General features: G+C 44.4%; 1 protein-coding gene across 3 annotated transcripts in view; it reads right to left on the bottom strand.

Annotated features, from left to right (window-relative positions):
• Window positions 1–12,822, bottom strand: part of BRAF (B-Raf proto-oncogene, serine/threonine kinase) — a 94,410-nt gene extending 81,588 nt beyond the window's left edge. The window contains exon 1 of one of the 3 annotated variants that reach the window (XM_075602632.1): window positions 12,623–12,822. In XM_075602632.1, coding sequence (XP_075458747.1) covers window positions 12,623–12,652 — 30 coding nt within the window. In that variant the 5' untranslated portion in view covers window positions 12,653–12,822. The remainder of the gene's footprint in view (window positions 1–12,622) is intronic. The other 2 variants (XM_075602633.1, XM_075602634.1) reach the window with 2 other exon arrangements.
• Window positions 12,823–14,944: the final 2,122 nt, after the last annotated feature.

Below are 14,944 nucleotides of genomic sequence, written 5' to 3'. Positions count from 1 at the left end.
AGTCTATAGAGTGTAACTATCTTACAGACAATAGGTACAATTTTACAGAAGGGAACTTAAAAAAAAAAATAAAAAAAAAAAATTATATATATATATATATATATATATATATATATATATATATATATATATATATATATATATATATATATATATATATATATATATATATATATATATATATATACTGACAAATTAAGAATTTTACATTATTGAAGAAGATAATGATTAACTAAATTAGTCCCATCAAATAAGGAAATTTATCAAACATTTTAACCAAAAAACAAACAAAACAAAAAAAACTTCTCTACAGGTCCTGTTCGAGGTAACTGCTGCTTCTCCGTTCCATCAGGAAGACTACAATCCCAACGCCCACTCCTGCCTCGGGCCCCAACAGCCACTCAAACGGCAGCACGACCAGGAAATTACCGTCTGAGAGTGCATGGTGCGCAGGGAGCGTCTCTGTTGTGGGTTTCGCAGAATGGAGGCCATAATTTAAGCGCATTACCGTCTATATCGCCATCTCCAAAAATGTTAAGTATTGTTTTCTTCAAATATGTATATTCTGGCCACAATTAATAAAATGAAAAAAGTAGGACGCACTGCACTTATAACAGAAATAAAGCTACACAGGGGTTGAGCAAATAACAGGTTGCATGCCTGTCTTGGTAATCTAATGGTCCATCTTTACTTCCATAAAGCATTACCCCATAGTAGTTACTCAATGTATGACAACTGTACAGCGACAACTAAAAAGCAAGTGAGGAAGCAGCAATGTTGATTTAGCAAAGACAGTTACTGGAAGAGATACAAATTCAGAAAGTGCAACTGGGGTTTCCTTATTGCTGTATAATGCATCATAATCAAACATGCTTTCATTGATTGTGGCAAGGCCATGCAGATTTACAGTCTAAACCAGGAAGAGGCAATACTGCCAGAGGAAGGCGTCTGGGATCAATGTTTCCTCTATAGTAGAATTCTGCACGTGTGAGAATGTTTACCTTGGTTATGGCGCTATGATACTGTTTTGCAAACAGGTTTTATGGAATAAATGCATCAACAAAATGTAAAAATGATACAACGCCCATAAAGGGTTTTACAAACATTTTGACAGATGGAAACTCATACAAAAAAAATATAAAGGGAGGAGGTACAAAGACTCAGTAAGTGGAAAGTCCACAATAATACTATTTTTGGATACAGAGTGAGCAGCCAGTGTGTCAGTAAGGCCAGAGCCTTCTACAGCGCACGCCATGGCGTGCGTGGTGCGTACAAGCACCGCTCCCCAATCAGTCTGGTCCCAGTAACTACCCCGTCGCGGAAGGTGCAGCCGCGTTCTACTGCAAGTTTTTGCAAATACAATTTTTTTTTATTTGCAACGAAGGCGTGGCCACACCCCCCCCGGCGGTTGAGCCAATGAGGGCGAACCAGCTGTGTGAGGACATGGCCACACCCCCTCCTGTCACAATCTCTTCCTCTCTTCAAAGACCGCGGTGAAGTGCTGAGCACGCACTGCTCCCCCCCCCCCGCGCCGGGCACACGTGCTACAGTGAACACTGGGACCACGGCCTAAGTCCTTGTCTGATGAAGATTGAGGCAGATCGATAGAACACAAAATGGGCAACTTCTTACATATTACATTTTGGGTGGCTAGACCAGGGGTGGGCAACTCCAGTTCAAGGGCCACAGGTCGGGTTTTCAGGATATCCCTGCTTCAGCACAGGTTGCTCAATCGAAGATTTTGAAATTGCCACAACAAATCTACACTTCCAAGGAATAATAATAAAAAAAGACATTTTTCTATTGTTATACCAACCCCCAAAGACTGTATTAACACCAGAATAATGTCATGACTTCACACTTCTGTATTTGAAAAGCTGCCTGCCCAGCAATTCTTGAATTTTGCTATGAACTCAATTTTACATTTAATGCATTATACACAATCAGTGCTATATAAGAAATAATAAGATTAGGATTCTTCATGTACCAAATCACTCGGCAATCAGCATGTATGAGGTTAGCATATGGTAGTACAGTCTAATAACTTTCATATAGCGCTTCACAATTCCAATATTGAGCACGTTACGCAGCACATAGGAATTGTTACAGACAGTCCCTGCTTGCAATCTATGGTTTTGGTGCCTGAGGTATATGGAGATAAAAGTGGCTTGCTCAAGGTCACAAGGAGCGGAAACCGGGAATTGAACCAGGTTCTGATTCAAACTCTGTCTCGTTATCAGAGTCATCGTCTTCACTCGCTGAGGCGCTCCTTCTCGTTCTAGAATACATACGTAATGTATTTAGTATTACATTTTTGGAACCTGTAATTTCATCCTGAAGGATGGGCCTACAGAGAACATATCAATAGCTTTTCTTTATGGTAATGATAGTAGGCATACTTCATGCATGGTAGACTATCCTGAAGAGTTAAAAATCGATCAAAAATCTGATGCTGAGTGGCCAACTCCAGTCCTCAGGGGCCACCAACAGGTCAGGGTTAAAGCATATCCCTGCTTCAGCACAGGTGGCTCAAATCAACGACTGAGCCACCTGTGCTGAAGGGATATCCTTAAAACTATTGGATTACACCAGGGGTGGCCAACTCCAGTCCTCAAGGGCCACCAACAGGTCAGGTTTTCAAGATATGCCTGCTTCAGCACAGGTGGCTCAATCAGTAGCTCAGTCTTTGACTGGATAAATTCTGTTTTAGGGATTCCAAACCACACTTTTTAAACCCAAACCTCGTCTCTGTGACAAGAAAAGATGCCTGGAAACAGCCTTTGTGGGTGTGTCCAATAGCCCATTCATCTCTGTGACTGTTTTAAGCCTGGCTCCTTCGATTAAATAAATCAATTTTATTTCAATTGAATCTGAGAGTATAAAATACCCCATAACTCTCTCTCCATGTAACCACCAGATTAATGATACCCACATCTTGGTGTCCAGAGAAAAGTCTGACAAACAGATGGATATCACCTGTGACAGCCCCACATTTAATCTTGGGAGGGAAACTAATTATCTGATATTTGTAATACAGAGATCTCACATTGTATATTATTACCAGATTGTATTTTTCCCCTTTTCAGATTTATGCCTCATATTATCATGGGTTGTACCAGCCAAATTACCTTACATAAGGTTAATCTGTAATGATAGCAATACATAGCTGCTGGTCAGGGGATGTCTCAGGAATTTGACAACCTTTGAAGATTGCTTTGGCAGATAGAATACCTGATGGGGTATCTGGAAAGGGTTGTGTGTCAGTTTGTGTCTTTCCTTAATGGTTTTATTGCCACTCAAATCAGGGGGCTATGACCTTTCCTGCTAAAGCCCAGCAAACACAAATTAATGGTTCTTCTCTTAATACAAAGATTAACCACCCTTGGTTGCTGGACTGTACGCATACTTAATTCTTGCAGGCCTTTATTGTGACTGCTATCTTACATACTGCTTAAAACAAAATGCCTAAGGGCTGGGACCCGCTGCGCCCGGCGGCGCGGGCGGCCGCGTGAGCGTTCCCCCCCCAGCAGGGGAATCCTCCAGAGCAGGTCCCATTCCCCCCTCGCTGCCGGCCTCACTACGCGCTGTGACGCGTCAGCCGCCAGGGGATGCAAGAAAATTGTGATCCCGAGCGGTGACGTGTCACGTGGTGCGCTGATGAGCCAATCAGCGGCGGGAGCGGGAGCTGTCAGACAGCTTCCTACACAAGGTAGGGGGTGGTGTGTGTGTCTCAGAGTCAGCGTGTGTGAGAAGGGCATTTGTGGGAGAAGGGGGAGGGAGCTGCTTACCTTCCACCAGCCCGTAGCAGCTCCCTCCTGTCCTGCAGACCGAGACCGAGCCTGTGGAGGGAGGGGGGGGGGGGGGGAGAGTAGCGGGTCCCTCCGCTCAAACCACGCCCCCCTCCCATTCCCGCCCCCTACAGACCGCATATCGCGGTCTGTGTGTCAGCGCCCCGCCTGTCTGCAGTGCGGGCGCGCTGACTGAGGGAGCGGGGCCTTAGCCTAAACCAGTCAGTGTATGTAAACCTTAACTTATGTGTGTGGTTGAAACCAATTCAAACTTCAAAGTACAAAGCAAGTATAACCAGCCAAACACGGATGAGAATCAGAAGGTCGAAATAGCTGTCTGTGAGTAGGGTTACTGGCTCTGCACTTCTTTAACCAAGGCTGTGCTGAAAAGCTGTGTAATGCGGCAGGCATGAGCTTATGGGGGTCTTGGTGAGAGTGGACATGAAGTAAAAAGTGACAGTGTGCTCATTTGCATGTCATTACCCAGAATCCCTGGCTACAGTGGAAGCACTGATATATTGTGAAAAGCAGGGTTGCAGACCTGTCACAAGTGATTTTTATTTTCAGAAAGGTAAACAAAGATTTTCAAAAGGTCTTTCCAGAAAAGTTTGATACACTGGAAAGGAGCAGAAAAAAAACCCATACAAACTATGCTTTCATTTTCAGATACGCTAAAAGCGACCCTCATCAATATATGCCTTGTGTATTTGGTATACTCGGGTCACTTTTTCCAGGACAGATCAGTTACGTAAATGCTTTGTTTTGGAAACAGGGTGCATGGCACTTACATAGAGGCTGTATTTGTTGATAGTAAAGAAAATTATTTTATGATGGGAGGAAAGTCCAAAGCTGATTCTCCAAAAACATAGTACAATTTATACCTGTAAGAATAGCCAAAAGTTGGAGTGAAAACAGCCAAGTACACAGGAGTGGTCAACTCTAGTCCTCCAGGGCCACTAACGGGTCAGGTTTTCAGGATATCCCTGCTTCAGCACAGGTGGCTCAGTCATTCCTGCGCCACCTGTGCTGCAGGAGGGATATCCTGAAAACCTGACCCGTTAGTGGCCCTTGAGGGCTAGAGTTGGCCACTCCTGATATACACTATCCAAAAAAATCCATTCAAAATGGTCACAAATATATTTTGGGATCTAAAACCTCTAGCCTCATAGCCTCTCCGACCTTGAACACATACTTCAATCTGACTTTGAGACTTGTAAATTGGATTTCCCCAAACAAACTATTTTTAAATACTGACAAGACGGTAACAATGGTATTTGGGACAAAGGCTACATTTTTAAAGCTTCCAATGACTGAGCTCCAGATCCGAACCAACGTCAACACCACCCTAACTGCTTTTTACTAGTTTTAAATACCTGGGAATATGGTTTGACTCCCACTTAACATTCGGGATGCACATTGTTACCCTGACATCCAAAATCTATGCCAAACTAGGTGTACTTTACAGGAACAAATCCTCCCTAAGCCTGCAGGTCAGAAAGCGTATCGCACAGCAGATGCTAATGCCAATTATCGACTATGGAGACATAGTATATGGCTCGGCTCCTCAAACCCACCTTAGCAAACTTGACACCCTCTACAATTCAATTTGCCACTTTGTTCTACAATGTAACTACAACACACATCACTGCGAAATGCTCAAAGAAATAGATTGGCCATCACTTAAGTTTAGGCGCAAAGTTCATCTTTCCTGTCTTGACTTCAAAATACTTTCTGGGCAAACTACTTGTCTATCTGAACAAGCTCCTCAACCCTACCGCATGCAGCACTTATCTGAGATCTGACTCCAAAAGACTGGTCATGGTCCCAAGGCTCAGCAAAGTATTCGGCCGCTCCTCTTACCGTGCACCCCAAAACTAGAACAATCTACCGGAGACTCTCACAGCCACCACCAGTTTAAATTCTTTCAAAACTAAAGCGGTCACATTTTAATCTGGTCTGTAACTGTTACATACACGCCTATAATATATATTATCTCAAACTGTGCATGCAATGTCTTGTATATAATGTATACCCTGTTCACTTATGTAACCATTTATTTGTCATCTAAACTCTGTGCCCAGGACATACATGAAAACGAGAGGTAACTCTCAATGTATTACTTCCTGGTAAAACATTTTATAAAGAAATCAAGAAATAAAACAGAACCGACAGTGCTGTTGTGTCAAATGTTACAGTTGCATTTTCAAACACTACAACTTCTCTAAGTATGTCGGAGGGGTTTTTTTTTTTTTTTTTTAAACATTATTAAAACCTCAAAAACAGATAATCAAAGCACTCTTAAAATTATAAAGTCTTATTTTTTTTCCCTAGTTTGCATAAAGGTATAAAATGAAAGGTGCATTATTTTGCAGTTTGGAAGTAGGATAGTATGATATAATTCTTTAAAAAGTGTCAGGGACCTGGTGTTTATACCAAGTTCCATGGTTAACCAGAAAGGTTTAGAAAATCTCTCATTGGGAGACAAATAAAGAGGACATAGGAACGCGAGTCTCCCATTTATTCTCAGGCAAAAACAATCAAGCGGCAATGCAAGGCGGCCGATTTTTTTGCGAATTGCTGTGTGTGCGCGCAATAGAGATATAGATATCTATGTGTGTGTAAGAATATATATATTTCCCAGGCGAGCAAACAAAGAAGCAGCACTCAAAGCAATATGGTAAATACATTGTATTAAAGACAATACATCAGCACAGATCAAACCAACGTTGCAGTCTAGAAAGGACCTTCCTCAGGGGTGTGGTTTGATCTGTGCTGATTTATTGTCCTTAATACAATTTATTTACCATATTGCTTTGAGTGCCGCTTCTTTGTTTTCTCGCCTGGGAAAGCATTGGTTCATATACTATTTATTATGTCACATGCACCTTGAATTGTGTGTTTGCTTGGAGTGCCAGCTGTGCTATACACACACACACACACACAATATATATAAATATAAATATATATATATAAATATATAAATATATATATAAATATATATATATATATATATACACACACACACACACACACACACACATATATATCATATATACACACACATAATGGAATACAACTATTTTTGTCTCAGAGCACTGACCTGGTTTTCTCTATTAGAGAGTGTATATTATGGTCCTATAAATACCCTAGTTATTATGAGGTGTGTATGCGGATTCTGTCTGTGTATACACACACACACACACAATACTATACTATACACAGTGCTCGACAAACCCGGTCGCCAACTCGCCAGCTGCGATCGGATATTGGCTCGTGGCCAGTAACTTTTCCCCTGCTCTGCAAAAAAAAATCCCCTGCTCGGAAAAAAAAAAAAATAATCCCTTTAGCTGATAGGCTGTGACGCGGGGTGGAGTTACCAGGACTTCATGGGTAAGTAATGATGGGGGGGGCGGGGTGTGCGCGTGTGTCTGCTGCTGCTCCTCCTCCTCCTCTATATATCCTTCTGTATAATTGTGTCAGCTCCTGTAACTTACAAGACCTGCACTGATCCGGTCATGGACGATTTTGAACAGATGCTTGAGGTGGGGGGAATTTAATACACTTTAAAATATTTATATATACACTGATACATCCTGCCCCCAGTCCCTGGCGCTCCCGCTGTCCGCGCGGGTCGGGAGATACACCCCCCTTCCTCCGGCGCTCTCCCGCTGTCCGCGCGGGTCGGGAGATACACCCCCCCCTCCTCCGGCGCTCTCCCGCTGTCCGCGCGGGTCGGGAGATACACCCCCCTCCTCCGGCGCTCTCCCGCTGTCCGCGCGGGTCGGGAGATACACCCCCCCTCCTCCGGCGCTCTCCCGCTGTCCGCGCGGGTCGGGAGATACAGCCCCCACCCTCCCGCTGAGAGAGAGTGAGAGAGTGAGAGAGTGAGAGAGTGAGAGAGTGAGAGAGTGAGAGAGTGAGAGAGTGAGAGAGTGAGAGAGTGAGAGAGTGAGAGAGTGAGAGAGTGAGAGAGTGAGAGAGTGAGAGAGTGAGAGAGTGAGAGAGTGAGAGAGTGAGAGAGTGAGAGAGTGAGAGAGTGAGAGAGTGAGAGAGTGAGAGAGTGAGAGAGTGAGAGAGTGAGAGAGTGAGAGAGTGAGAGAGTGAACGTGTGTGTGTGTGTGTGTGTGTGTAGGACACCAGAGGTAACCCCCCCAGTCAGTCATCTCACCCCCCACCCAGTCACCCATCCCACCCAGTCACCCATCCCACCCCCCACCCAGTCAGTAATCCCACCCAGTCACCCAGTCAGTAATCCCACCCCCACCCAGTCACCCAGTCAGTAATCCCACCCAGTCACCAATCGCACCCCCCACCCAGTCAGTAATCGCACCCCCTACCCAGTAAGTAATCGCACCCCCTACCCAGTCAGTAATCGCACCCCCTACCCAGTCAGTAATCGCACCCCCTACCCAGTCAGTAATCGCACCCCCTACCCAGTCAGTAATCGCACCCCCTACCCAGTCAGTAATCGCACCCCCTACCCAGTCAGTAATCGCACCCCCTACCCAGTCAGTAATCGCACCCCCTACCCAGTCAGTAATCGCACCCCCTACCCAGTCAGTAATCGCACCCCCTAACCAGTCAGTAATCGCACCCCCTACCCAGTCACCCAGTCAGTAATCGCACCCCCTACCCAGTCACCCATTCAGTAATCGCACCCCCTACCCAGTCACCCAGTCAGTAATCGCACCACCCACCCAGTCACTAATCCCACCCCCTCCCAGTCACCCAGTCAGTAATCCCACCCAGTCACCCAGTCAGTAATCCCACCAAGTCACCCAGTCAGTAATCCCACCCAGTCACCCAGTCAGTAGTCCCACCCAGTCATCCAGTCAGTAGTCCCACCCAGTCACCCAGTCAGTAGTCCCACCCAGTCACCCAGTCAGTAGTCCCACCCAGTCACCCAGTCAGTAGTCCCACCCAGTCACCCAGTCAGTAGTCCCACCCAGTCACCCAGTCAGTAGTCCCACCCTGTCACCCAGTCAGTAGTCCCACCCAGTCACCCAGTCAGTAGTCCCACCCAGTCAGTAGTCCCACCCCCCACCCAGTCACCCAGTCAGTAATCCCCACCAAGTCAGGACCCCCCCACCAAATCCCCCAGCCAGTCACCCCCCGTCCCTCTCCTGGTCTCTACTCCCCACACCCCCTCCCTCTCTCACCCTCCCTCTGTGTCTGTCTCACACACTGTTTCTGGATCTCTTATTTACCCTATATATCTTAACTGCCCTTTAATACACCGAAATAACGTATACTGCTTTCTTCCAGATCTGACTCAAGCTTCACACGGGAGACATCGGAATCCCCCCTAACCCAGAAGACAGGTAGGGAACACATCCCCTCCAATGTATAACATTGCGGGTATGAGGGTACCTGGACATTGAGGGACTGCGGATCAGGTAAGATCCCAGGCGGGATTGCTGCTTTAGATATTGTGAAGAGGGGGCATCCAGACACTGGTTAATGGGTGCAGGAAAATAGAGACACACACACACACACACACACACACACGTAACAAGGACTAATTGTAGTAATGTATAAATGTAATACAATAAATAAACTTATGTCAAAAAAGAATGTTGTTTTACTAGGAATTTACTTAAAAAAATTTAAGAGGGGCTGGGGGCGGGGCTAGGTGGCGAGTAGATTTTTGGGTGATTTGTCAAGCACTGACTATACATGTATACACACACGTGTGTTATATATATATATATATATGTGTTATATATAGGTGTGTGTGATAGAGAGATATAGATATATGATGTGTGTGTGCGCGTGTGTGCAATCATTTAAATTGGGAGTATCCAGAGCTGAACCCCTTTAATTTTAGCTCTGAGAACCCCTGCTTCCGGAGACACTTCCCTCAGAACTAGGTGCCGGTAGGCGCTCTCCTTGGCTCCCAAGGTTCACAATCTGTCCGCTGTTCAAAGATTTCCCGCCCTACAGACCAATAGGAAGCCTTAATGTCATCGGTGCGGCTTCCTATTGGCCCATGTGACGCGGGAGCTTTAAACTTTAAAGCCCTGCTTGCTGAGCCGGAATAGCTACCGGCACCTACTTTTGAGGCATCTCCAGAAGCAGGGGGTCCCCAGAGCTCAAATGAATGGAGTTCAGCTCCGGCGATCCCCTGCTTCAAATAGATAGATATATCTAACAACACACACACAAAAATCTCCAGCATGGATTGCTCCTTTAAAGGATATCACAAAATGTTAATAATATTATATAAAAGGTAGAAAATAATGCACCACTTGGCTAACAGTTGTCAAAGAAGCAGGCGTGCACCTTATAATTAACACACTCCTATTATTCACCTTCTGTGCAATACTACAGGGCATGTTCAAGCGCCTTATTTAGTATGTCTAGTGAGGCAAAGTTTGACATATAAACAGCCTGTCAAGGCATTCAGACTTAAGCTTAATAAAACGTTGTAAGCCTTACCACACATTAAAGCAACATGTAGTTTTCCAACCAAGTGATCAATATCAAACAGTTAAGTAAATTTTGCTGAAATATCACCTATCAAGGCTCTGTGAAGAGCCAGTCTTCTTCCCCAAACACACACAGTAATAATCCAAAAGATTGGAGCGGGTGCTACTGCTAACGTAGTAAAATAAATATAAAAAATAAACAGTCACACCAATTATTGTATCATTTGGTGTGCCTGCTTTTTTAAGACACACAAAATATTCAGAATTGTTCATTTACCCCCCATTTCACTTTGGAAATTGTAGCGAACCTGTAAAACCGGTATTCGTCTGAGAGAAAACAAGTCTCTTATCTATGACTAGAGCCGAAACTATATGTAAATATTGCTAGACAACAACACTTTGGAAAAAACAAAAACGATAGCTTTAATTTAGTGAACGGACACAAAAAAAAATTCAACAAGTATTTTAAGATTATTATTTTTATTCTGAATAACTTTCCTGTGGTAAACAAAATGCGTGGGATAGTTTTTAAAATCTTTATCTAATTTCTTGTGGTGATCAGACTATTTGTCAGTCCTCAAAATTAGAAGTGAATAGCTGTTTTTTTCTATTGCATGTATAGTAATTATGAAGCCCTCATTAATAAAGCAGAGAATTAAACAGGCTCAAATAAAACGCGTTTCACTTTTGTCGGACAGGCTGCAAATTAGTAAATTGTTACTTTAGGTTGATGAAATCTTCCTAAGGAAGCTGATTACACAGATCTTCAGCAAGCAGGGATTGACAGCTCTGCTGCCGAAGCAGCTGTCTATGCTATGGCCCCGCGGTGTAATAGGATATATATAGATATATATCCCCCATTTGTAGAAATATAGATCTGGATGGATCTACAGGTGTACATAGACATACTTATAGGTTCTGGATAAAAACAACATTGCTAAGATTCCATCTCTGTCAGTCTACTGCTAAAACTCTGATACATGCCCTTATTCTCTCCCATCATGAATACTGTAACCCAACAGGTCTTCTCCCTGCCTCACAACTTTTTCCCTTGCAATTCATCTCAAATGATGCATCTCAAATGATGCAGCTCAAATCACTTCACTTTCTCCAAGAACAGTCCCTGCTCTTCACTCACCTTCCCCCCCCCCCACCCCGCCACCTTAAATCACCTTCCCACCAAATTCCATATCACATACAGGGCTCAAGACTCCTCCTTATGTCTCAGCTTTGAATCCTCACCATCTCAAAGCACTGTTCATGACAACCTCCTTTCCACCCCTTCGATCTCTACTGCTCTTTCGCCTAAACCCTTTTCCATCACTGCCACCTACCTGTGGAACTCACACTAAGAATATGCCAAGCACCCTTCTCACCAACTTCAAGTAAAATCTGATAATACACCTTCTGAATGAAGCATTTCAGTAGCCTGCACTCATGACTACTCCCCACACCTACCAACCATTTTGATCAGACAATGCCATCCACCATACTTACTCCTTCGCCTACTGTCTCTGTAAGTCTCCCAACATACCACTTAGATTGTAAGCTCTCTGACAGGAATTGCCTTGCATAACTTTGTAAATTATTTTTGTAGACATTGTTGGAGAAATACACACACACACACACAAGTTTATGTACATAGCCAACTGTGCATATTAAAGAGTTATGGATATTCATCTCATCTCTGATCCTATGCATCTATGTATATAGATCCATACACACGCACACACTTGTCTGTCCATTTCATGACAGTGTACAGATATATACTATTCTATATACACAGACACTGTACAGTATATATATATATATATATATATATATACACACACACACACACACACTGTACATGCATATCCATTGTATATATATACACACACACAGACACTGTACAGGTATATCGCGCGTGTGTGTGTGTCATATCTATATATATATATATATATATATTATATATATATATATATATATATTATATATATACACACACATACACAGATACTGTACCGGTATATCCATTGTATATACACACACACAGATACTGTACAGGTATATCCATTGTATATACACACAGATACTGTACAGCTACTGTGTGTGTTGTAAATATGTATAGCTATAACACACACACACACACACACACAACCCCTGTACATGTATATATTTTGTGTGTGGTATATTTGTATCGCTATCACACACATACATACAGTAGCAGCCCTGTACACACATACATAATATATATATATATATATATATATATATATATATACACACACACACACACACACACATATATATATTGTGTGTGGTATATATGTATAGCCAACACACACACTGACTCCCATCTCTCTCCCTCCCCCGCAGAGCCCCTGTCCCTCCGCCCGGGCCTCTCCCCCCCTCTGACTCCCTCACCTCCTCCGGGTACCCCCCAGCCGCAGACATCTCCCCGGGCCCGCTCAGGCTTCCCCCCTCGGACTCCAGGTCCCCGTTGAGCAGTGAGGGGCCCCTCCGCCGATCCCCCGCTTAGTGTCGCCATCTTGGACTGATCTGGGAGCACGGGAGCGAGCAGGGGGGGGGCGGAGGCGCGCACACGCGCCCGGCCGGCTCCAGGGTTTCTCAGCGCAGACAAAAAAAAACAAGCGAAGTGCGTGCGTCACGTGACGGGGTGGCGTGCGCGTTCACGTACGGACGCAACATCGGCCCCCCTCCTTTCTCCATCTCTCTGCTGCCTTCAACCCTAACTGACTCGGCCAGCCAATGAGGGGAGAGAAGGGGCGTTGCCTTGTTCAGAAGACGTCAGAGTGGGGAACGCCACTCCTTCCCCACACGCGGTGCAGTGAGCGCGTTCACGGCGGCAGCCCTTACGTCATTGTACCGGCTTCCCTGACGTCAGAATTCAGTTTCTCTTTTATAATTAGTTCTACTGCAATATATATATATTATATATACACACACACACACACACACACGAATAAATATATCCAAAAATAGATTCAAGAAAGAATCAGCACCAAAAAAAGAGTATATGTAGGTGATAAGTTTATATATGTAACACATGTACCCTCCACCCTCTGGAGATACTGCTACAGCTTCAGGGGTCTCAGAGAATCCCAGGCCCTGGATGGTGCCTCAGATCTTTCTGGCCCAGCCAGCCCATGAGGGGCTGACTACTGAAGAGTATTACATGTAGTACTAAGGTAGTACTGCTCTACAAAGTACCCCGGATCTGCCCACCCTAAATACTTGACTGAATGGTTCCTTGACATCAGCATCTCACGGACTTTAATGGGGTCTCGCTGATATTTAATGAAAAACTGCTGACTGCTATTTTTTCAGTCCAGTTGAAACCTGATCTCCACCGCCATTTTACAGACGTATCAAGCCTCGTTCAGGGTGCAGGCTTCGGAGGGAGGGCGTGCTTACGTGCGAGCTGCCGTTCCGAAACAATGTATTGAAAGTGAATTGTGGTTGTCAGGGTAGCAGCTGCCCTGTCTCCGAAGTACGGAGTTGACGCAGGCTACAGTTTCAATAAACAACCCAAGTTGTTTTTTGAAGCTGCAGCAGCGTCTCTGGTACCTCGGCAGCCAATGAAATCATTCTTGAGAATGATTTCAAGACAGCAACACCGATCCTTAAGCTGCTGTCTGTAGTCCTGCCTCCTCCCCGCCTCCTCAACTCTTGAAAAAGTCTGCTGGGGATGATGTGCACACATCGCCCAGCAGACTGCCGCTCGCACACGCGAACGCCCGTCCTCCAACTCCTGCCACTGGCAACCTGCAACGAGGCCTCAGTCTCTTTATCTTTATTTACATCATACCTGATGGATCTTTCCCTTTAGATTTCATTAAGCACCAATATTTCTTAAAGTAGGTCACAAGTACCCTATTCTAAATTGAAGACATAAGGGACTGACAAGTACCCTAACCTGTTGTTTAACAGGTTTAGCAGGCATTTAAATCAGACACAGTGAAACTATTATTGTCAACTCGTGTGGAATATACACTTCACAACTTTATAATGTTCTTTTTTTTATTGTAGTAAATCCAATGACATTTACATTTTCTGATATTAAAGGTTTGTGTCTTTTTTTTTTTGCCCCCAACTATTTTAGTATTTTTGGTATGTAACTGGGCTGTACATGTAACCCCCACCAGCGTCAAAAGGATATACAGATCCATTATATTGGTTAGAAAAAAAGATGTTTGGAAGAGAGTAGGGAGAGGGTATTGGGGGTGAGGGTAGGGTGGGACTTGGAAAGACGCATAATAAGCCTTATTATGCGTACTGTATTCATCACCCGAGTATCTTTTTAAAAAACCTTGTAGTTTCATTAACAGCTGGGAATTTCCCGCTCGCCTACTTTGCCTATATTACAGGTGCGGGTAGCGCTACTGTTCATGTATCAGGAGACAACAGTTTGCTTGGTATTCTGGTCACTCAGTCGCAGCACAAGTCTAGCCAGGGTGGGCAACTCAAGTCATCAAGGGCCACCACCAGGTCAGGTTTTCAGGATATCCCTGCTTCAGCACAGGTGGCTCAGTCGGTGGCTCAAATTGAGCCACCTGTGCTGAAGCAGGGATATCCTGAAAACCTGACCTGTTGGAGGTCTTTGAGGACTGGCATCAATGACTGACCTGTTGGTGGCCCTTGAGGACTAGAGTCAACGACAACCACTGATTGAACCACCTGTGCTGAAGCAGGGATATCCTGAAAACCTGGTAGTGGCCCTCGAGG

Source organism: Ascaphus truei, chromosome 5 (assembly GCF_040206685.1).
Source record: "Ascaphus truei isolate aAscTru1 chromosome 5, aAscTru1.hap1, whole genome shotgun sequence".
NCBI classification, from domain to species: domain Eukaryota; kingdom Metazoa; phylum Chordata; class Amphibia; order Anura; family Ascaphidae; genus Ascaphus; species Ascaphus truei.
The sequence above is the reverse complement of the archived record's forward strand: the minus strand, read 5'-3'. Positions and strand labels throughout refer to the sequence as shown.